General features: G+C 35.7%; 1 protein-coding gene across 1 annotated transcript in view; it reads right to left on the reverse strand.

The window, feature by feature from the left end:
• The window catches only part of LOC138705224 (protein-associating with the carboxyl-terminal domain of ezrin), a 65,948-nt gene continuing 41,514 nt past the window's right edge, over nt 1-24,434 (reverse strand). The window contains exon 10 of the mRNA XM_069834033.1: nt 1-23,075. Coding sequence (XP_069690134.1) covers nt 22,710-23,075 — 366 coding nt within the window. The 3' untranslated portion in view covers nt 1-22,709. The remainder of the gene's footprint in view (nt 23,076-24,434) is intronic.

Below are 24,434 nucleotides of genomic sequence, written 5' to 3' on the forward strand. Positions count from 1 at the left end.
TGAAAATACAATAAAGTAAATATATTTTTAGGTTAGATCTCATGAATCGTAAACTCATTAGTGAAAGCAATAAATTTCATGTTGCCTGACAAAATAAATTGTATTATTAAATCATACTAATCCTAATTACCAACATGATATGCGAGAAGACCAAGAGGAAAATATAATATTTCATAAATAAATTATTGAAACATTTAGAAACACCTTGTTAACATAAAGATGAGATGTGGTAAATAAGCAAGACATTGTTATTGTTAACACTATATTTATATTTATATTATTATTATTATTATTATTATTATTTGTGTACCATTGTGATTTTACCCTCTTTGGTGATATCTGGTATTAGTTGGCAACACTGAAGAGATGGCCAAATTAGCGTTTTAGGAACTACTCTTACTTGATCCTCACTATAGCTCTTCTTAAAAATGTTTGAACATGTCTGGGCAAGTTTTTGTACATTTCCAAGAATTAATATGTATACCATGAAAAAAAAAAAAAAAAACAGGAAATTTAAGTTATTAATGGAGAAAAATTTGCTTCGGTGTCGGGGATGAAATCCGGGACTCTCAGTTCTATGCACCAGGTGCTCTAACCACTAAGCTATATCGAGGGTCAATCTACAGCACCAGATCGAATCTTTCTCCTTTGGTATTTTCCCTTAATGGCCTTACTCCATTCAACATATACTGTATACTGACACATATATTACATTAAGTCAACTGTCATCACACAAGGAGCGCACTCATTTGAGTAACTTGATGGCTGGAACTCCGTAGTATATATGCAATGTTGGGCGAATGATCTATGTAAAGATTAAATTTTTGGTCCTACAGAATTATCTGTCGATTCCCGGCACTGGAGCAAATTTTTCTCCATTAATAAGCAATGGTAACCATAACAGATAATTTTGTAGGACCAAAATATTAATCTTTACATAGGAAATCCCTATGACTGTGTGAAACATCTATACTCGAATTAACGTAAAAAATACAATATGTACTTTCTTCAACACTGAAGTATATTTTATTTTTAAAATAATAATAATAATAATAATAATAATAATAATAATAATAATAATAATAATAATAATAATAAAAGTGTATTGCCAGAAAAATATAATACAAAGAAATTGTAAATATCCAAATTGTAGCACTCCCCTGAAAGAGTGTGATTCATGCTCAAGGGTAGATAATTATGTATGTACATAACCCATATAGCTAATATTTATAAAATTACTGCGCGAAAAACATTTCGGCACATTAAATAGAGAGACACAATGCTTGGAAAATCACGAGGCACGAAGTTCATCTTACACTTCTGTTTTCATGGTACCATGAGTGACGTCGGAGTAAACCTTTCATGAGTTACAATTTTTCTCTCTTGTACCTCGAACATAGACGTTTCACATCAAAATGTTAATTTAAACAAATATTAATATGTGGATACACAATAAGAAACATGGATCAATGATAATAATATCAAGTACTTGCTGTTGTGGGAGTTTAAAAGAAAGGGAAAAATATAACTGGATTGAGCTGTGTAATTTCTGAAAAGGTACGCTTTACAGTTAGACTTCAATACATTACAAGATGTGCTTCTTTCTCACTTTCACGTTGACACTTTAAACATAATGAATAATCCAGTATATATTTCTTCCTCATATACAGAGCGTTCGAACCAAGATGTCCACTCACTACCGGTGGCCGTGCGGCTTCCGTATGCTATACGGGTCACTGTCTCCCGCCAACGGTGACCATAATTTGCGGCAAAATAAAAATCATAATACTGAAATAAAAGGCTTACCTTATTGTAGTAATTGCTGGAAATGGTGACCTTTGACATTCAAGCATGTTTGACATCGCTTCAGCACATTCCCAGACACTTTCTGCAGTTCATTTTCACTTATGTAATGCATTACGTGAGTTTATATCGTTTCAACTTCAACAATTTAGTGGCGTGTTGAACTGAGGCAAAACTTAAAATATACAAAACAATTATTAAAAGTATTCTCTGTTATGCAAGCGAAACTTGGACATTATCTAAGGAGACAGAAGCTAAACTAGGTATATTTGAACGCAAAATACTCAGAAGAATTTTTGGACCGGTGCAAGAAAATATGCAGTGGAGAATACGTTATAATAACGAGCTATATAAATTATATAGAAGTTTCGATATTGTTACTTTCATCAAATTAAGGAGGCTTGAATGGGCTGGACATGTCTATCGGATGGAAGGGAACAGAATACCAAAGAAGATCTTAGAAGGGAAAATACATGGTAAAAGACCAATTGGAAGACCCAAAAATAGATGGATAGATGCGGTAACGATCGATTCTCAGGACTATCTCGGAACAACTGCCTGGAGGAGATTTGCACAGGACAGGGACAGTTGGAGGAAGAAAATTGAGGAGGCTAAGGCTCGACTTTGGGCTGTGATGCCATCGTAGTAGTAGTAGTAGTAGTAGTTGAACTGAGGTTTTTGATACCCCTAATTCCTGGGCTAATCTGCGCAAAGATTTCTGAGGGCTTCGTTCTAATCTAAAACCTATTTCATCTAATGTTTACTCTGTTAAGACCTCTTTATTCACTCGACGCTTCTTATTTTTAACTGAATCTATCTCGTTAAATTTCTTTTCAAGTCTGTATATTGTTTTCTTATTTGGCACAGGACAATCGGGGAAATGACATCTGAATTTATGGCAATACGTTCTCCACGTATATTTCACGAAAGTCTTGCATATAAAAATGCGTTGTTCTATACTGTACATCACAACAAAAACGCGCACAACAGAGATGCACTGAATATTGACTTGAGAGCCATAACTAGCGAGAAGCATAATGCCGGAACTCGCATCATTCCCGTCTGCCAACCAGTTTTCATGATAGTGGGGGCATCTTGGCTCGATAGCTCTGTAAAACAATACTATATAAATATAAGTGATATACAATAATACTACTAAAAACCAACAAACTTGACTACCATAAAGCTCAAGTGTATTTAAGTTCATTTCTTTAAGTAATGCTTCAGATGCATAACAATAATACACTTATAATAGTACATTATGCAACGAGCCTATAATGAAGATAATTAAGAAGCGAGTATGGATATTTATGAAACGAGCGCGAGTTTCATAATTTTCATACGAGCTTCTTAATTACCATGATAGGCGAGTTTCATACGACTTTTTATGCTCGATCATATTTCTAACTTGATATTATTAATTTTCTTTGTATCTGACCTTGGCCAATGTCCCGTATGTTGTGAGATGTGCGCAGACGCGAAAGTATTGATTTTTTCCGAGGAACAGATGTTCACATTGACCTAGCTAGGCCATAAGAACCTACAGAGATAACATTAAAATTAAATTAGACATTGAAAAACGAGATGACAAATTGAATTTAGTTGAATATTGTGACAGCGACGTGAGATTCGAACTCACGACCAGCGTCCCGCGAGAGAGAGCATATCGCGCGGGCTTCATGAAGCATGAGGGACGGCGCGACGAGAGGAAAGGGAAAGGCGCACGCGACGAGGGGAGAGTGCACGCGCAACTGCTGCATGCGGAGTAAGGGGGAATGGACCTTCCCGACCCTTCCAGAAATGCGTCGAAGTGGAGATATCCAGATAATTCTCTACACACCTGTAGAAGGTTCTCGCAACTATGATTTTGCTATAAAAGAAGAAGCGCCAGCGAACTCGAGTAGAGTTTTTCAGTTATTCAGTCAGTGAGTAAGCCAGAGCAAGCAAGCCAGCCGGAGTTCGACTCGAGTGTGCGTCCGCATCTGCGTCAGCATCCGAAGGCCTGAGTTCGAGTGCAGTGGACCGCAGTTGGAGGGACCTGAGTTCGAGTGCAGTGGCCGCAGTTGGAGGGACCCGAGTTCGAGTACAGTGAACTGTCTCTGAAGGTCTGTGGTTCGAGATACTGTGAACTCGAGTGACTGAGATAGAAGAACTGTGAACTGAGAACTGATAGTTCTGATTTGTAAATAGTGCTTTGTAAATATTAGTTAAGATTAACAGTTCATTGTTGTTCGTACTAGTCCAAGTAAATTGTCATTGTCGTCGGTGGAGTGCTATAACAAATACTGTGTTGAGTGAAAATCCAATTGTTGACGAGAGCGTTTAAGGCGAATTGTAGAAAGGAATTATTGTTGTGACGAATAAATTACATTGTTGTTACTAATAAAATTCACAATATTATTTACAATTAACGCTAATTATTATAGTAACAGAACATAACCTTCTGCGACAGTATTGGATTTCCAGCCTCCGTGACTTTTCGCCAATTCTCTTTCGATTGCATATCCTAGAATAATCGATACTTGCGGTTTTATAACGGTAGAAAGCTGACCTGTCATTGGCTGAACAGTTGTAACCTGAGTCGTCATTGGCTGAAAGACCTGACCTTTAATGAGTAGGTGTACTTTAATGACATACATTAAAGGTCTGCTACCAGGTGTATAATTGCTAAATTTCGGCATGGTCGAGCATAAAATTATATATATACACAACATAGTTTTAATAGAACACAGAATTGGTGCATTAGAGAGAATAAATGAATCGGATTATATATACAGTAATGAATTTGGAGTGTATCTATGCTACCCACACACCGTAACCACATACTACTACTTGCTACATAACCCATAAATCATTCATCACAAATGTTTATACATTTTGATACTCTAGGAAAATATTGCATTTTTAAGGTAATGGATTCTTACACGTGCTCACTTACTCTTCAACCCATCTAGTGATGCAGTGGTAACAAACATGTTTCTAGTAAATTTTTGAAAGGCATGTTGGTCCGACAAGCAACTCTTCTCGCTGCAACATATACCCCCCTCCACTTACGTCATGACGTGATTCTTTTATACTGTATGTCATTGCACCAGTCACCACCACATAATCGGTCAGACAACATCGTCTCTTCCCACTACTTCAAAAATCTCGTAAGTGGTTTATCGTTGCATCATCTTTTTGATCCGCATAAGTTCCTTTATTAAAACTTTTCTTATTGATTTTTGCAGATTTCACTACACGCTGCCATTTCATATGTCGTGATGACTGATGCAAATAATATTTTAAATTTTTTACTCTTTTAACTGTCTTTGTTATATTTTATAAGCTGCACATATGTTTTGCAGACTTTTATCTCAAGGCATACATTTTACTATCTTAATTTCTAGACCTTACAGAGGTTTGAATTATTACAACCATTCGCTTGTTTTTGAAGTAATTTTTTACTTTGCTTTTTGCACTGTTATTTTAATATTGTAATTTCCTCATGTCGTGTACTTTATTACATTTCCATCTATGTCTTTATGTGAAAAGCTTAATAATATGCAAACCAGACCTAAAGATCTATCTTAATAGCGAAAGCACTTGTCTCATGTGTTTTATGTATGTAACCTAATGTAATCTTTTGTATTATGCATTAGGTTTAAAAAATAGACATTTATTGAAGGACCTTTGATATTTACCTTCATTTATGTTTCTAGTAGTTCTCTTATAACAATAGCATTCCAGTTCGTGAATCTCAGGAACCTTTCCGTTCTGTCTCGTAAGAAATGACTATTGTCCGGTCCAGATTATTTTTATTTCGTACTAATTACATATGATATTTCAATAATTTTTTTTCAATTAAGTGTGAATTAAATTATTAAAAAGGTGACGACACTTGATTTATTGTATTATAGAATTCGTATAAGCTCTCTCTAATTTATAATATTCTTGCCGCATGCCTTTGATATGTTTGATTCTGCATTGAGTATAGTTGAGATTCTGGATAATAACGCAGTGTTAATGAAATTAAAAGGATCGGATTTCAGCAACACTTTATAACTCCATATCGAGCTAATGGTCAGATGTCATAGGCACTGTTAGACAATGAGTCGAATTTCTTATTGTTTAAACTGCGACTTGAATAACCATTTCAAAGACTTTGCAAAATAAAGGTTCCAGTCATAATGTGTAGGGCCGAAAATAATTTTCTTTTGCTACTAATAATATACATGTCGAAGTAAACTACAGTAAAACTCCGATTATCCGACTGTCTTTCTCTCTCGCTCTTTTTGTTTTGCAGAAAAAATATGAGTACTGTACATTAGATTAGTATGAAATTTTTTTCTACAGAGTGTTTTTTTCCACACCTTTACCCTTACACAGTATGATCTACTCTTCAAATGGTCGTACTGTCTAACTTCTATGCAACTTCCCTGAAGATGGCTGAAAGCTTGGAACATTCCAAAATTTTAACTCAGCTGATATCCTGCGAAAACATATTAGCGAACCAACGCCGAGAAAGCTCAAATCATACAAGCCTCTACCGGTCGCCCGTCAATTACTGAAAAAACAGTTGAGCAAATAAGGGAAGCTTATCAACGAAGCCCACAGAAATCGACAATAAATGCAAGCAGGGAATTGGGAGTACCACAACAGACAGTATGGAAGGTGTTGCACAAGCATTTAAGAATGAAGCAGTATCGTGTGCAGCTACATCAAGCTCTAACTGAGGATGACCACAATAAGTTTCTTGATTTTTCTTCCGAATTTCAAGAAAGGTTGGAAAAGGATGAGTTCACTATGAGACTAATTTTCAGTGATCAGACCACCTTTCACTTAAGCGGTAAGTAAATAAATTCAATGTCAGAGTGTGGGGAACTGAAAACCCTAGAACTCTTGTGACAGTTCAGTGAGATTCTCCTAAGGTTAACATCTTTTGTGGTCTGTCCTGCAATAATGTGTCTTCTTCACTGGGAAGACAGTAAAAGGACAGAACTATCTGGATATGCTGACACAATGGTTGATACCACAGGTCTTGGAAGACACGCCAGAGTTCATCTTTCAACAAGAAGGTGCTTCTACACACTTTCATCATGATGTGCGTGACTATCTCAATCAGCAACTCCAACAACAATGGATTAGACACGTCACTGACAATCATCAAGCCATCAGCTGGTGACCTCTCAGGTGGCCAGATCTGACCCCTTGCGACTTCTTTTAATGGAGTTACATTAAAGGTTTATGTGCCACCCTTAACACCCAATTTTGAAGCTCCGAGGAACAAGATCACAGTGACTGCAGCTACAATTGACAGGGACATGCTCTGGTGTGGATGGATTATCGTCTTGACATGTATCGCATAGCATGGGGAGCACACATAGAACACCTGTAGCTCAATGACAACCTGATGAGTTTTTCTTTTGTTTCATTACTTTAAGTTTCATACCTTGGGAGTAATACCTTGGGGGAAATCATTTATAGTTGCCCTGTACTATAAGCAGTAACATGAGCTGCTGCCAGGAAGTCACAAGTAGAATAGCAAAGACAAAGGAAGCTTTTAATAAGAAAACGAGCATTTTCTGCAGATCTTTCGAAAAAGACCTAAAGAAGAGACTAGTGAAGTGCTCTGTGTGGAGTGTAGCATTGTACAGGGAGGAAACATGGACATAACAACGAAGTTAAGAGAAACAATTATAAGCATTTAAAATATGGATGTGGAGAAGAATGGAGCGTGTGTAGTGAAGAGAGAAAATATGAAGCTGTGTTAGAAAAAGAGGGTAAAGAATTAATAATACTGAAACTGATTTGAAAGAGAAAAAGAAATTGACTGGGTTACTGGCTAAGAAGAAACTGCCTACTGAAGGATGCACTGGAAGGAATGGTTAATGGGGAAAAAAGTTTGGGGCAGAAGAAGATATCGCCAGGTGAATAAAAATCAAGTTACAACTTTAAGTGTTAAGTTTTATACTAGCTCCAGCTATCAAGTGTTAAGATAATGCACTAGCTTTAGCTTGAAAAAGTATGAATAAAACTGAAATCAGACTTCTAAGTTAATGCTTGAAAATTTAAAGCTTCCGCTGGTGCTGAACTGAACACCTGCAAAAAATTGCGTATAAAATGGTTTAATTATGGCATTGTTGAATACACTTCTGATATTATTAATAAGTACTAGACCTAAAGTATTGTTGTTGAGGGAATGTAAGGCAGTAGTTTACAAGCAAATGAACAGTACTGCAGGATGTCAGGGTCAGGGTCAGAAACAGAAACAATTCAAGAGTCAAATAATGATTCACAATTGAAATTTGTCATGTTGTTGGCAGAACATAAGATACTTTGTAGCAAGTCTCAACTGCCCAAAATTAGAGATGAAAAAGAAAGATCAGTGTCTGTATTGAGGAATGAATTCTTAAAACATGTTTGTAAAGCCATCACAGAAAAGCAACTTAAGAAGAAGATACAAACTATGAAGACCGAAGTGAAAAAGAAGACGGATAAAAATGCTACAGGAAATAAGAAAGTGGTTCTAAAGGACTGGGAAAAAATATTACTGGACTTGCCGTCATCTGATGAAAATCCCGTTTTTAACGAAATACCAGGTAATTAGGGCCTATAACCTATTAGTATTTCTGCTATACTGTATTGTTAATAAAATTTTACTCTGATTGTTATCCATTCACAATAATTTTATTAATGATATTATAATTTCTATGTATTGTGGGTCCCTATCACCACAGTATGGCGCGTCCTCAGGTTGCGGATAGAGGAGACAGCCTCCAGATATGGAGGGTAGCTGCGAATATATTGAATAAGCAGTTGTGGACAGCCGATAAGGAGTGGTCCTCCAGCTTGGGGGTTGGGCGAAGAGCTAACAACCCATCACCGTAAAAAACAGCTTGTTACGAATCCTTCAAATAAGCCTCGGAATATGGCGGGCTTATGTGAGGGCGGCAATGAACCTCCGGGTTCCTTAAAAGCCAATAAGTAAGTAAGTAATGATATTATAATTTTGTAATGTATATTCATAATATAATATTAGTAATATTTTAATAATATTAATTTTTATGTTTCATTATTGTTAACAAAAGGTATCCATTTTATTCATACATTTTATTACTACTACTAATAATAATAATAATAATAATAATAATAATAATAATAATAATAATATCATAATTGACGGATTTTTACATTGACTAACATAGGTATTAAACTGCAATAATGAAAACAATTACAGCTCTGTTATTAATAAATTATTACATTTACCCATATTTATATTTGAGCACTATTAGCACATAATATATCACATATTTTTTTCTTATTGTTACAGGAGCTTTGTCTGCAGGTACTTCTGAAGATTTAATTTGAGTGAACTATCATAATCACCATCACTACTCCGACCTTTAAAGAGAATGAAATCAGCATTGCCAGAGACAACTGAGACAAATGATTTGACAACTTCTGAACTTCTCTGAGACAAATGATTTGACAACTTCTGAACTTCAAAGACTTGTATTGTTAGAGCAGCTGAAATTAACTAGACTGCAACTACAGAAAGAGGAACTAATACTTAAACGTTTGCATTCTAACAATGAAGAGAGTGGAGAAATTAACCCAATAAATTATGCAATGCAATGTTTGTAACCCTCAGTTTTGCATGTGAACTTTTTCAAATAAATTGTGTTTCAGTGTGAAAATAATTTACACGTTGTTTCTTAAATTAATAATATTCTTTATCTCCTCCCTTCTTAACATTCCTCGGCGTCGCATTCTTGCTTCATCCTCATCGTCATTTTCCACTTCCACTTCCTCTTCATGTTCATATTGATCACCTTCACCTACCTCTTCTTCCAGTGGATCATTTAAGTACTTAGCAATGTTATGAAGCGCTGCACAGCTGATAACCACAGATGGCACACTCTCTAGTTTTACACATATTAAATTGAGAATAGGGAATCTTCGCTTTAATTGTCCAAAACACTTTTCTATGATGACTCGTTCTTTTTTTCAGCACATTATTATAAATTGTTTCTTCTTGAGTGCGTGGATTTGCATAAGGAGTAAGCAGCCAAGGCATAATTCCATATCCACTATCACCAAGTCACAAAACACCACTGTTGCCTTGATTCATCACCCGATAAATATCAGATCTCCTTAGTACTCTATTATCGTGGACTGATCCCAGCCATTGGACGTCGATACTAGTAATTTCCTCTTTCGCATTACAAGTACACTGTACATTTAAGCTGCAAAAACTTTCCGATTCACATATTCGTCACCTTTATTTCGTGGTTTAGGAATTCGAATATGTGTGCAATCTATGGCTCCTATTGCATTAGGAAAGTCATATCGTTCAGTCCACTGTGCTTTCTTCATATTTTTCAAGATCTGTGCGAGGGAATTTAATCCACAAATGTGCCTTTTCCAGTATCTTTCCTGACACTGTTTTCAGTGTCTTATACACTGTTGTGCGATCACTCCTATGTCTTGTGCGATCCCTGATTGGAGTCCTGGATCAGTTAGGAATCGTAGATTATGTTTCCATTCGCTGTTCCAGCCATTCAACGTTCTCTTCTTCGAATGTGAATAGACCATGGTAGTCTACTGTGTGTTGACTTACATTCTCTGTATAATTTAGGAGTCCGAATATTCATGAAAGCAGCCATTCTGTATACTAACTTTAGCTAACAGAAGTTATTACGGACTAAATAGACAAATGAGATCCAGATATATACACAGGAAAACCAAAATAAAATTATATAAGACCCTTATTAGACCTGTACTAATGTATGGAGCTGAGACCTGGGCTATAAATAAAGAAGATGAAAATAAGCTAGCAGCATTTGAAAGAAAGATCCTGAGAAGAATATACGGCCCTGTGTGCGAAATGGGAAAGTGGAGAATAAGATACAATTCTGAACTATATAAAATATTTAACGACCCTGACATAGTAAGAGAAATTAAAGCAAGAAGAATACAGTGGCTGGGCCATTTATATAAAACAGAGGAACAATACCCAACTAGAATGTTGACCTTCAATACTATTTATGGCAGCCGAAGAGTTGGAAGACCTCTAGTGAGGTAGTTGCAGTCTGTAGAGGATGACCTGTTGAGGAGTGGTGTGGGGACATGGAGGAGAGCAGCAAGTGATAGGATGAGATGGAGGACAATTGTTGGGGCGGTCAAGGCTGGCAAACGGCTGTAGTACCACGAGAAGAAGAAGAAGAAGAAGAAGAAGAAGAAGAAGAAGAAGAAGAAGAAGAAGAAGAAGAAGAAGAAGCCATTCTGTATGATGTAGCCTCACAAACTGATTTTAAGTCTGGTCAGAGGCACACTTGAAAATTCGTAAGACTAAACTTGTAGTTACATAGTTTTAACTGGGTTTTATTCACACATTTTAAAGCACTTGCTGAAAAATTTAAGTTTTATCTGCGTGCCTTAGTATAAACTTTGTTCAGTAATATTCAGCTCAGTTATAGCTTATAAGAATAAAGTTGACTTTATTCACAGAATCGGTAGTATGAACTTAAAATTTGCTAGATTAAGCAATAACTAATTTTTATGCATTTGGCCCAGACAATGTTAAGACATATGGATTGAATGCAGAGATGAAAAGGACGGTAGAAAAGAGGGAAGATTGGATGATGTCCTTGGGCAGAAAATTATGAATGAATAAATGAATGAATGAATGAATGAACGAACGAATATTTTAGATTGTACACCAGATATCGGTCATGAGTAAAAAAATTTGTGTATTGAACCCCTCAACGAAAAATGTTGAGAGAAGAGAGCATTTTCTTGGATTGTTCGGGAGCAGAAAAAGATATCAGAGGATAGACATTGTTAAGACATATGGATTGTATGAAGAGACAAAGTGGAAGATAGAAAAGAGAGAAGTTTGGAGAATATTGATATTTTGATATTATCAGATTGTGAGATTAATAACAAAGGAAAGCGTTTGGTTTATATTAAAAGTGGTTCTCTATTCAGCTTCACTCAACAAAAATAATTCACCTCCCTTAACCACTTAATCCGCAATCCAAAGAGGGTGCACATGGGACTTTGCACCCGACTGTCAGGTAAGTTAGAGATGCCACTCACTTGAATGGTGGTGATAACATGCTTTTGTTAGAATACATCTAATGAGGAGTCGTCTTAATGAAGTTACCGCTGCATCCCAGATGTGATCACATGATATCACAGGCTGCACTCACTTTTAAACATATTCATTCACATGAACCCCATAGAGAAAAAATGTTTTACCATTACAAAGGTATCACTTATTCGACTGTCACACAAATATAAGAAACACCATTTACATTAAACGGGGTTATTTAAAAATTCTATACTTGTGGTAAAGCCATTTTACAATTATATACGAAATTCATAACTCTTAAGTACAATTTGGTCGAAGAATGAAAGCATTAGTTGACTTTCCAACATACTGCTAACTTCTTTGGTGCATTTCAAGTGCAATGAGCAGAAAAACGTGATAACATATCGACAGAGCATTCAGTATAAGATGGCAAAGATGAGTGGAAACCTGGCAAGACTTGAAACTAAGATGATGACATACCAATACGACAAAAATTTTAGTCATGTCACCACTCAAACTGTTTGTTCATTTAGCAATAAATCACAAGGCTAATACATTTGCAAACAAGGTACTAGTGTTACTTATAATTTCATCAAATCTGTAGTTAAAGAGAAACAAGAGATCTGAGATGTGATTTGAGACTTCAGTGTTTAGCATATGAGACTTTTGTGTTTATGCAACATGTTGTAAATGCAGAAACATCCAACAACCTGGAGCTATGTATGTTTCATAGTCAGGAAAGGGTGAAGGACCTATCTGTTGTATCTGCACGAAGAGCTGTTCTTCAGAACTGGATCTATCTCTACTTTCCTTGATGAAGGTACCAGAATATAGCTATGAACACCAAATATTCCTGCAACTATTGAATCGGTCGGAGCTAAAAGGAACTAAGTCAAAATATGCAGTTTTTGGGATACGGCAACAATTTTAACAATAGATGTCATGTGCATTGAACGGTGGAAGAAGGAACTAGGTCAACTTTCAAATGTTCTTTGGTCTTCTATAACATAAAAATATATACATTTGTGGAAAGTTTTTTGCTTCTCCTGAAAAGTTGTGAAAAGTGATTTAGTTCCTTTTAGCTCCAACTGATTCTATTACATGATGCAAAAATCGGAAAATCTGGTATACAAAACACTAACTTGAGTTTCCACTCTAGTTTTAGAATTTACAACAACAAACTGGAGCGAACAATAAATACTGAACAGCCATCAAAATGGATAGAATGTAATTTTTTAATGTACCGATACCTGTTAAAAATGCAAATCAAGCTTTCAGGTATAACTCCCTGTAAAGTTGATTTGAATAATTTCAAGGGAAAAATTGTTCTGGGCCGGGTATCGAACCCGGGACCTTTGGTTGGTACGTTTAACCAAAGGTCCCAGGTTCGATACCTAGCCCTGGAACAATTTTTCCCTCTAAATTATTCTGTTAAAAATGCATTTTATTGTGAATGGAAATACAGTTTGATAAACTGTATAGTAGCAGCATGTCGAATTCTTAGAAATGAATTGTGTTTTGTCATAACAAACTTATAAGAAAATTTAGAAAACATCCTTACTGAGTGAAGTTATTATGGCTAGATTCAAATTGCAAACAAAGATTAAATGCTGAAAGAAGAAAATTAAGAGAATCATACCTGGATCTGTATTATAACCAGATAACTACAACTCTAATGTTTTGAGATAATTATAAAAATAGCTTAATGCATACAACCTACTGTCTCCATGTGTAGTAATGCTGTGTAGCAGATTTTTTAAATAAATTATTTAGCTTACGAAACCACAATGGATCTCTAAGCTTACAACTTCAACAACTCACTGAAGTAGATGCCTCAAAACCGTAAAAATATTGAGTTACCTAGTTATAGTATTAGACCCGCGATATGATACCATTGTGTGGTTGAGAAACAGATTGTTAGGGGACTTAGTGACGTGTAGTTCCTAAACTGTGACATGTGATAAAGCCATTGTGGCTGAAGGACAAGGAACATTAAAAACAATTAAGGTGAATTCTTACAATGATCATAATATAATAATAATAATAATAATAATAATAATAATAATAATAATAATGAATATAATAATAACAGCAGCAGCAGCATTCTTTTGCTTAGTTATAATACAATTTTTCTAAAGGCATCAATAAATGAAGATGATTATGCTAGCGAATAGGGATTATATAGGATGGACACTGAGCGAATTTTCCTGTTCTGTTTTTCTGCAATCATGTGCTCTGTCAGCATTTAATTTCACTTTCAAGTGCTAGAGGTTAGTGTAATAGAGCAAACACTAAAGTTCTCCGCTAATAACTGAATATGAGTTGAGACACAGGATCCAAACCTTGTTGCATAATCCAGTAACGGCTTTGCTTCCAATAAATTCAAGTTAACAGCTTTTCCTTATTTCTCAGTGATAAACTAGCTGTAATAATAATTTTTATGTTTTATATATTATAATAACTTGTATTATAATAGTACATTATGCAACGAGCCTATAATGATAGTAATTAAGAATAGAATATGGATATTTATGAAACGAGCGCAAGCGAGTTTCATAATTTTCATATGAGCTTCTTAATTACCATTATAGGCGAGTTTCATATGACTTTTTATGCTCGACCATATTTATAACTTGAAATTACCAGTATTCAGATGTATATATTTTATTTGTATCTGGCAAGATCGGAAGTGACCTTGTTCTAGGTCGTGAATTGTGAGATGTGCGCAGACGCGAAAGTATTGATTTTTTCTGAGGAACAATAATGTCATTGACCTTGACGTAGTCCCGTTAAACTTGATAATATTATAACCTTGATTATTGAATTCGACATTGAAAAATGAGATGACAAATTGAATTTATTTGAATATTATTTACAATTAACGTTAATTATTATAGACCTTCTGCGACAGTATTGGATTTCCAGCCTCCGTGACTTTTCGCTAATTCTCTTTCGATTGTATATCCGAGAATAATCGATACTTGCGGTTTTATAACGATAGGAAGCTGACCTGTCATTGGCAGAACAGTTGTAACCTGAGTCGTCATTGGCTGAAAGACCTGACCTTTAATGAGTAGGTGTACTCTAATGACATGCATTAAAGGTCTGCTACCAGGTGTATAATTACTACATTTCGGCATGGTCGAGCATAAAATAATATAATACATTATAAAATTATGTATCAAATTCGTTTAATATTTGTATACAATATATAGGCTATGCTTTTACTTCTTATAGGAATTTTGTTTTTCCATTATCAAATCATTACATACATTAATTGTTGATGGAGTCAACATCTCAACTCTCATTATAAGGAACTCTAGTGTCTAGACATTACAGATAATGACAGATTTATTATTTCATCGTCCAATTTATTTTGAGTACATAATGTACCTAGATGTATTAATTTTATGTCTGTTATATTTCTGCTGTGTCAACTGCTAGCTGGTGTGATATCTAGGGAAAAAGCAGAATCTCACACTCAAGCTGGTTTGAAGGTCACTGAAATCAGTCATGCTACATCAAAGGTACTGACGCAAAGTGTCCATACTTATAATCCCTTATATGCTGATTATGCTGTCCGAATTGTGAGTGAGTGCCTAGTTCTTCAGTTGTCTTTATAGCCCATATTCAAATAGAAGTTCAGTTCTGTTCACACACAGAACTGACAAGTTTATTTACAAGTATCCACTCTTCTTTGCCACGTTATGAATGATTAATGTATCGCACTCAGCTATGAGCAACTTCACTTGCCTCACTTATTGTATTGGGTATTTAAACTGAGGAAAAAACTCTCTTTCTATAATGAAGAGGAGCTTCAGTGATAAAATTAAGATGTGTAGCACGTATGATTGATTGGTTCATTTCCAATGACCATTATAATTAAAATTAAATAGTATAAACTTATCTGATACCCAATTCCAGTTTATGCGCATCATACATTCAAAGACATCTCTACACATACCGTGGGCATTTAAAACTATAGTACATAGGGAATTAACATTGCCATAAGAAATCCATGTATAAAAAATTGAAAGTGGAATTTCATGTAGCTGGCCATATGTAATAAATTAGTAGGGCTTGTAAATGAATGAATGAATGTAGAAAAGAAGACTATCTACTTATTATTGCTAACTTATACATGATCCTTTGACAACATATTATCAGTTTTAGGTTAGGTGATTCAAAATTATTATATCATGGCGTAACTATTATAATTTTAGTTGTGTATTTCATTTTAAAGATATTTTATGTCATTAGGTTACTGTACTTTTTTCACAAAGACACATATAAACAACAATTTTGGCCATATTATTGTTTACACAAGTCTGATTGTATTGTGGAATGGAACTCTTCTACAAGGAAAGAGTCCAGCAAATATGTCTCTCACCTTCCTCAAAATATCGTTTCTACAGTAACATCAAAAACTTTTTCCTTACATTTTTATTGTACCTTGTTTTTTGACTATACCATGCAAGCTTTGCTTAATCTTTTAAATTTTAGTTGCCATGGTAATATTTTACACTGCATAGGTACAATCAGGACATAGTTAAAAATGCAAGGAAAAAGTTTTTCATGTCACTTTATACAGTTCAATGCAAAAATCTTTTCTTCTGTAGTATAATAATTCATTATGACCAACTTCATGGGCTAGTGGTCAGAGCTTCTGACTACAGTTCATGAGGTCCCGGGTTCGTTTCCCAGTTAGAGCACAGGAATTTTTCCTTAAAGGGGAATGTTCCTGTGTTCGTTCATGGTCTGGAAATTAAGTTAGGCTTAGGTTTAAGACCTCTCCTGGCACTTCACAATCATCCTATCATAATATCATCGGGGCAATGTAACTCCGCCTTCCAGACGCCCCAACCTCAAAAGTGGGTTACAATAAGCCACTGCCAGGAGAGACCAAGGGCCTATTGCATAAAGCTAAAATTACTATTATACTAGCGACAAATTTGTAAATAAGTAGTAGATCTAGTTATTTCTGTTGCATAAATCTGTACTAGTAAATTTGTCACGACAAGTGACAAGCACTAGTAATTACTAATAGTTTTATTGTTTTACCAATGACTTGTTGCATAGAAATTTGTCATTTGTAAAATAGTTAGAATCGCAAGCACATTTTCTACTAATCATTTCTTCTTGGTAAATTTTCTTGAAAGTGTAGTAATAACGTTTTTAATGTAATATGACTCCAACTTCAAGTAGTGGCAGTGAAGAATTCATATGTAGTCAGAGGAGAACATTTAGGCCAAGAATAAATATTGACTTTCAAGAGTTTCAGCTTAAAGAAAGATTTCGCATGTCTAGAATTAAATTTGAGACATTGCTTGCTTCTGCAGAGCCTTATTTACGCTCTGCAACTCGGAGGAATTATGCATTGTCATCTCACATTCAATGCAAGTAGCACTTCATTGGTTAGGGAATGGGGGGCAGTATCATGGTGTTGCTGATATGCACGGTATAGATAAGTCAACCGTCTGCCGTATACTCCATAAAGTAGTGTCTTATATAAACACACATCTTACTGTGAACATAGTTAAGTGGCCAATCAACATGAATGATGTTGTACAGCAATTTTATGAAATAGGACGAATTCCACTGGTATGTGGTCTTGTAGATGGAACCGTCATTAACATCAATGCACCAAGTGTGGATGAAGCAGCTTAGCTGACAAACATGGAAACCATTCTGTTAATGTAATGCTAGTGTGCGGCCCAGATATGCATTTCTATCATATCAATGCTAACTGGCCTGAGTTTTGAGAAATAGCACACTGTGTCAGTTATTCGAAACTGGAAGGAGACCTGCACCTAATGGAAATCTTTTAGGTGATAGTGGATACCCCATTAAAGAGTGGTTAATAACACCTGTGATTCGAGGGGACCCGAATGGTGATGCAGAACAACATTTCCTCAGGAGCCACAAGAGAACGAGATGGGTTATTGAAAATGCCATTGGAATTCTGAGGGAAAAATTTCCGTACCTTAATTATCTCCGAGTAAATCCCAAATTTGCGTGTGAAATTGTGATATGCTGTGTTACACTTTGCAATTATTCTCGGGAGCCTGAGGAGCAAATTCATAATGAGCAGAATGAAGATGCTGATAATTTGTATGAAGAGCCTGCTGTCGAAAATGAAGAAAACTGTATCTCTGGAGTAAAAAGACTGAATGAAATTCTCAACCATTTCAGACTACTTTAACATTTTATTTGTTTCGTACCTTCTTTTTTCCTTAAGGAGGTAAGTACAGTACAAAAAGTAATTCTGTTTGTCTGATTGTGTACCAGACACACAACACATGTTATAGTTAACCACTGAAATTCTGAAAAAAGTGAAGTGAATGATTATTATAGTCCCGTCGCTCTAATTTCCGGCAGCCAATCGCGTTGCAGGTCGGCTACATTTAAACGTGTGCGTCTTGTGATTCGCTGATTCATTTCTTAAGCCTCGATAAATACTTAATATAATCGCCCACCATTTTAGCTCTTTAGTTGGCGTTCGCAGAAAGCACACGAAGACGTTATTTGCCGCTCAATTATTTGCTGAATTACATTGCGTTTGATTTATTATCATAGGAGTTACGACATGATAATGTTTAACGGTGTTGTAAATAGAGTCCTCGTATGGTAGCTCGGCAATGTAAGAACAAAAATGGCGAATGATACTACCTACCTAGACTTTATAGAGCCTTCACTTTCTAAGACTTAAGCAAAGAGGCGGAGTCACGCCGGAAATAACAGCATCGGGACTATAGTACTGTAATACATAAAACATTCAGAATATCACAACAATTTAACAAAAGTTTAATATTCATGATAAAATGTCAGTCCCTTGACGACATGGTATTGTTAAATACAAATTAATTGATAATACTGTTTATGTGTTGATTCTGACAAATTGCTTCAATAATAACAAAGTTTAAAATGATCATTTCCTTCAATAACAATACATTATTGTAATTTATAAGCTGCTTAAACACAAAATTTTAAATTTATAATAAGTTAGTAACATACGACACTGTAAACTGAGAGTACTCAATCAGTCATTTTCATTCCAAACAATTACTGAATCTCCTAATACTTTTACATTAATTGTGGGTGACATAGGTAAATCTTTCGTATATTGTGATTTGGGATAGCCTAAAGATTTTTCCAACTGTCTTAGTTTTTCGTTTTGTAGATATTCATTTCCAGCTGAGTTATTTAAAGGTCATGCTTTTTCATTTTTTTGTCTTCGATGCTGGTAACATCATGTGTATCTGCTGTGCGTTTTTTGCACCCAGCTATATGGATCTGTCCTGAGTGATTTGCTAAATCAGTTTGACTGTCTATTTGAAAAGTGGCAACAAGCACCAAAGGCTCTAGATTTATAATAACAGAACTACAGTCTGCCTCTTCAAACATTGAACTGATATTCTCACTACTTCCTAACGAATCTATTACACCAATTCCTTTTATTACAGACGAATCTCTTCCCACAATGTCAAGGACGATTAAGTCTTTGGCATCTAGTTTTCAATCGATTCCACCCTTAGCCTCAGTCTTCTTTACATTGTCAACTTTTGCCTATAACCAAGAGAAGGCTATTTTAATAGAAATCACTCAATTTTTAAGAAAATAAGACAATCCTATGAGTCCATACATACGTACTTCTTGCACCCACAAGAACAGCAACTGTTGCGAAGGAATAAATTCATGTGGAGGCAACTGCATGGAAAGAAGATCTTGGACACTTTCAATATACTACTACTTAATCCTTTAGAACAGCGGTTCTCAACCTACGGGACGCGTACCACTGGTGGTACGTGAACCACTGCTGAGTGATAATTAAAGTGTGAAATAAAAACATAAATTATCATAAAAAATAAACATAAATAGCCATTGTCTGTATATTTTATGAAACATCCATTAAATAAATTCAAATAGTAAATTTTTCAATTAAACACGTTCGAACGCACCCATACAAGAGGCAGCGAAGTTCAAGATGACGCCGAGATCTAGTAGGCTCTGAGGATGGTGTGAAGAAACACCAGAACACCTGTAAGCCGCACATGCTTACACAATTAACACGAGTAGGATCACCATTTAATCAATTATTTACAAAGATAACATTAAAGACAAGCATAATGTGTTGAATCTCAGTTCTATCGACAGGGTAAGCATAGCAGCACAGTTAAGCAGGCGTATCATAAAGAAATACTGAAACACAATCAACAAGTGGAAATGTATGTGCTTTCGAAATTTGAGAAGAAGCTTGTGTCTGGCATAGACAGATTCAACATCAGAATAATATATAAATTCTGCAGTAGGAAGGAGTGTTGTATGAACTTCATTTTTGACATTAGATTAGTTGCATGTTACATTTTATGCATCAGTATGATCAAACTGTAGCACACTCGATATTTTGGATAAATTGTGAAACAGCGAACGCCAGTAGGGGAAGTTATCCCCACCCTCGCCCCTCGGCACCTCGCTCGCCTGCTATCTCTCTCTACTGTCTGCCCCACTTCGGTGGATCACTGCCTACCGCCTCGCATGTATTTCATATTTTTACAACACAATACAACCAAATTAATGTGGGATGCCCTTGATGTGCATTAGACAACGTTTGGATCTCGAACTAACATATACTTTGAATAAAACAACACGTATTTTATATTTAAGTTTCATATATAAGTTTTTTCCTCGAACTAACACATACTTTGAATAAAACAACACCTGTTAACTTTGCACTGTCCCCGAAGTAACACAATAGTCACCAGACCTAGGAAATATTTGGAGTAAATTCTTGGAGAATCACAATGTGGATTTCGACCAAATAGAGGCACCTCAGACCAAATTTTTACAATCAAGCAATTGATGGAAAAGTTCTATGAATGGGACATAGATCTTCACTTACTGTTTATCGATTTTAAGCAAGCTTTTGATAGTGTAAACAAACAGGAGCTTTACAGAACGTTGGGAGAATTTGGCATCCCATTAAAAATCATAAGATTGGTACAAATGACCATGGATAATTCTATGGCACATGTTAAAGTGGGAAATAAAATTAGTAAAGCTTTTACACTCAATACTGGAGTCAAACAAGGGGATGGTCTTTCCACAGTATTATTCAATCTGGCCATACACCAAGCAATAGAAAGTGTAGACCAGAAAGGCACCATATTCACAAAATCAAGTCAAATCTGTGCGTATGCTGATGATATAGCTATTATATCTAGAAATGCTCCCACACTCAAACAGTTGTTTAGTGAATTATCCAGGAATGCCAAAAACATGGGATTAACAGTGAATCAAGGAAAAACTAAATACATGATTATGTCCACCTCTGAGTTGAGAAGGACCCCTAAGAATATTACCATCCAGGAGTATACATTTGAAGGTGTATCCTAATTCAGATACCTTGGAGTTATTATTAATAATAACTGTGATGTGAGTGGTTTTGTCAGTGACAGAATACAGGCTGGAAATCGGGCTTATTACGCTAATCTTCCACTGTTTAAAAATCAGTTGTTATCGAGGATGACAAAGATTAAAGTTTATAAAACATTAGTTCGTCCTGTAGTTACCTTCGGTTCAGAGGCATGGACATTTACAAAGAAAGACGAGAACTCTTAAAGAAGTTTTGAACGGAAGATTCTGTGTAGAATCTTTGGTCCAGTGAGTGATCATCAAGGATGGAGGATACACTCCAACAATGAACTTCTTAACCTGATAGGAGGTCAAGATGTTGTAAAATTTATGAAAGCTCAAAGACTGAGATGGCTAGGACATGTAAACAGGATGCCTAAAACACGCACTCCTATTAAAATGTTAAAGGGTAGACTATATAACAGGAGAAGAAAGGGTAGACCAAAATTAAGGTGGATGGATGGGGTATCCAAAGATCTTGAAATTATGGAGTGAGAGGATGGACTAACATGGTAAAGGACAGAGTAAGATGGAAGGCTGTTGTTAAGGAGGCCAAAACTCACCCCGGTTTGTAGCGCTAACTGATGATGATGATGATGATTCTCTTTACTTGATCAGTCTACATCAATGTAAAGAAACCATTAAGTATTATAATTTCTGTAATGGAGTTTCCCCTTAAACAAAGTTGCTATTATAATACATATGTTAACAGGTACCTAACTTCTCCACATTCCATTATGTTTGAGTGGCATCTATGGTATTGTTTAACCACCTCTTATTGTAAAGGCACACAATCCCTTACACCCGGTAAACCATATTAGAAAATCAATTCAGTTCAAAGAGAATAAGTACTATAGTCCCGTCGCTCTTATTTCCGGCAGCCAATCACATTCCAGGTCGGCTACATTTAAACGTGTGCGTCTTGTGATTCGCTGATGAAGATAAAGAAGGCTCGATAAATACTTAATATAATCGCCCGCCATTTTGGCTCTTTCGTTGGCGTTCGCAGAAAGCACACGAAGACGTTATTTGCCTCTCAATTATTTGCTCAATTACAGTGCGTTTGATTTATTATCATAGCAGCTACGACATGATAATGTTTAACGGTGTGGCAAATAGATCCCTCGTCCGGTAGCTCGTCAACGAAAGAACAAAAATGGCGAATGATGCTACCTACCTAGACTTTATAGAGCCTTCACTTTCTATGACGTAAGCAAAGAGGAGGAGTCACGCCGGGAATAACAGCGTCGCGACTATAAACTGTTGCACAATTTTAATAGACCTTCAAATTTCAATATTGTAATATATTGATCTTGGTGCTACAAACCTTAATATAAAATGATTCCATTTAGTTACTCATAGCTGACCGCGAAAATGTTACATCAGGACCAATCTGAGGAAAGGATGCTCTCAAAACTTACACATTAGTAGGAGTATTACCTTCAGGCACATCTCCCCAGTCTTCGAGATCATCTCCCCACCCATCTCCTTCACCATCCCCTGCAGTGTAGTTCACATCAAATTTATGTTTGCTTATTTTCTGAATGGAGTCGCTACTGTCAAGTTCTTGCTCGTCAATCTGCAGGATATGTGTTTTAGAAATGACGGGCTCCATGTCCTGGAAGAAGTCAAACTCCTCCCGACTTGTGATACTAGCAACTGAATTCTTGATATCCAGCTGGGAGATGTCAAGCTCTTGTTTGTTTGACGGAATCATTTCAATGTGAACTCGACCCTGAGGACTCACAGGCTCAGGGACGTCGTCATCAACTAAGCTATCAACCTGCAACATTTATCAGTAGGCATGCATGAGTATTTTCTGGATGACGAAGTGTACCAGGTTTAGATGTAACATTAGCCAAACAACTAGTGTTAACTTCCAATACTGGAGACCCAGTTTCTCCTATCATATTAATAACCATCATAATTATCATCTCACTGTACTGTAGACCCACCTCTCGTGATGCACAATGGTAGAGATTTGTGACACTACTGATATGATTCTGATATCAATTATTGTGCTTCAGTACTGGATATTTTGGTACCTATCAATACTTTAACATAATAGCATGTTAATAATTTTGTTACAATACGAGTATCGAACACTTTTTTATTAAATATAGAATATAATCTAAATTTAACAGAAGAAATACTGAAATCAGAAGTAAACACTGAAATAATAAAACAATTGTCTTTAGAAACAATTAATATTAGGTACTCTCCACAAAACTTCATTTATACACCGACGGATCCTTAATCTCCAGAGAACAAGGTGCTGGTGCAGGTGTTATGTGCTGTCTCTTCTCACTTTATAGATCTTTTGGATATGGAACAACAAGTTTTGATGGTGAAATCATTGCAATAAGTGAATGTCTCAGGAATCTTCTATGCCACATCAATAAATTTAGGAATGCAGTTATATTGTCAGACTCCAAAGCAGCTATTCTATCAATCGTCTCTAAACACACACCTTCATCTCAAACAGCAGAAATAACTAAAATGCTCTCTCAATTATTATCACTCAATAAAAGAATTGTATTCCAATGGATACCATCCCATTGTGGAATCCTGGGAAACGAGAATGCGGATGCTTTAGTGAAGAAGGGCAGCACTGCTACTTACAGACCTATACTAAATCTACGTATTACTCTGTGAAAAGATTTATTAAATCTACATACTTAGACTTCAACAAACAAAATTTGATAACACAATCTCAAGGGAAAAAATGGAACTCTCTGCATCATAATCCACAGTTAATTTCCGATTTACCACGAAAATCGTCTGTAGCTGCATTTAGATTGGTAACAGGTCATGATTGTTTGGCCAAACACCTGCATAGAATTGGAATATATCAGTCCCCTAACTGCCCTTGTGCAACTCAAACCAAGAAATGGATTCGGAACACCTCAAAATCTGTGCTTCAGTGGCTGGCCATGATAATATCTTTGAAAAATATTGGAGTGCAAGAGGTCAAATGACTTTATTGTCAAACACCTGGCATTAGAAAACAACAACAACATATTTTATTTATTTAATGGACAAAAAAAAAAAAGTTCTAAAGTCTATAAAACATTGGTCGAACTAACATTTCTCTATGGAGTCAAAAAGTGGGTGTTAGCAACTAAAAAGAAAAGGACGATAT

This window comes from Periplaneta americana, chromosome 8 (assembly GCF_040183065.1).
Source record: "Periplaneta americana isolate PAMFEO1 chromosome 8, P.americana_PAMFEO1_priV1, whole genome shotgun sequence".
In the NCBI taxonomy this organism is placed as follows: domain Eukaryota; kingdom Metazoa; phylum Arthropoda; class Insecta; order Blattodea; family Blattidae; genus Periplaneta; species Periplaneta americana.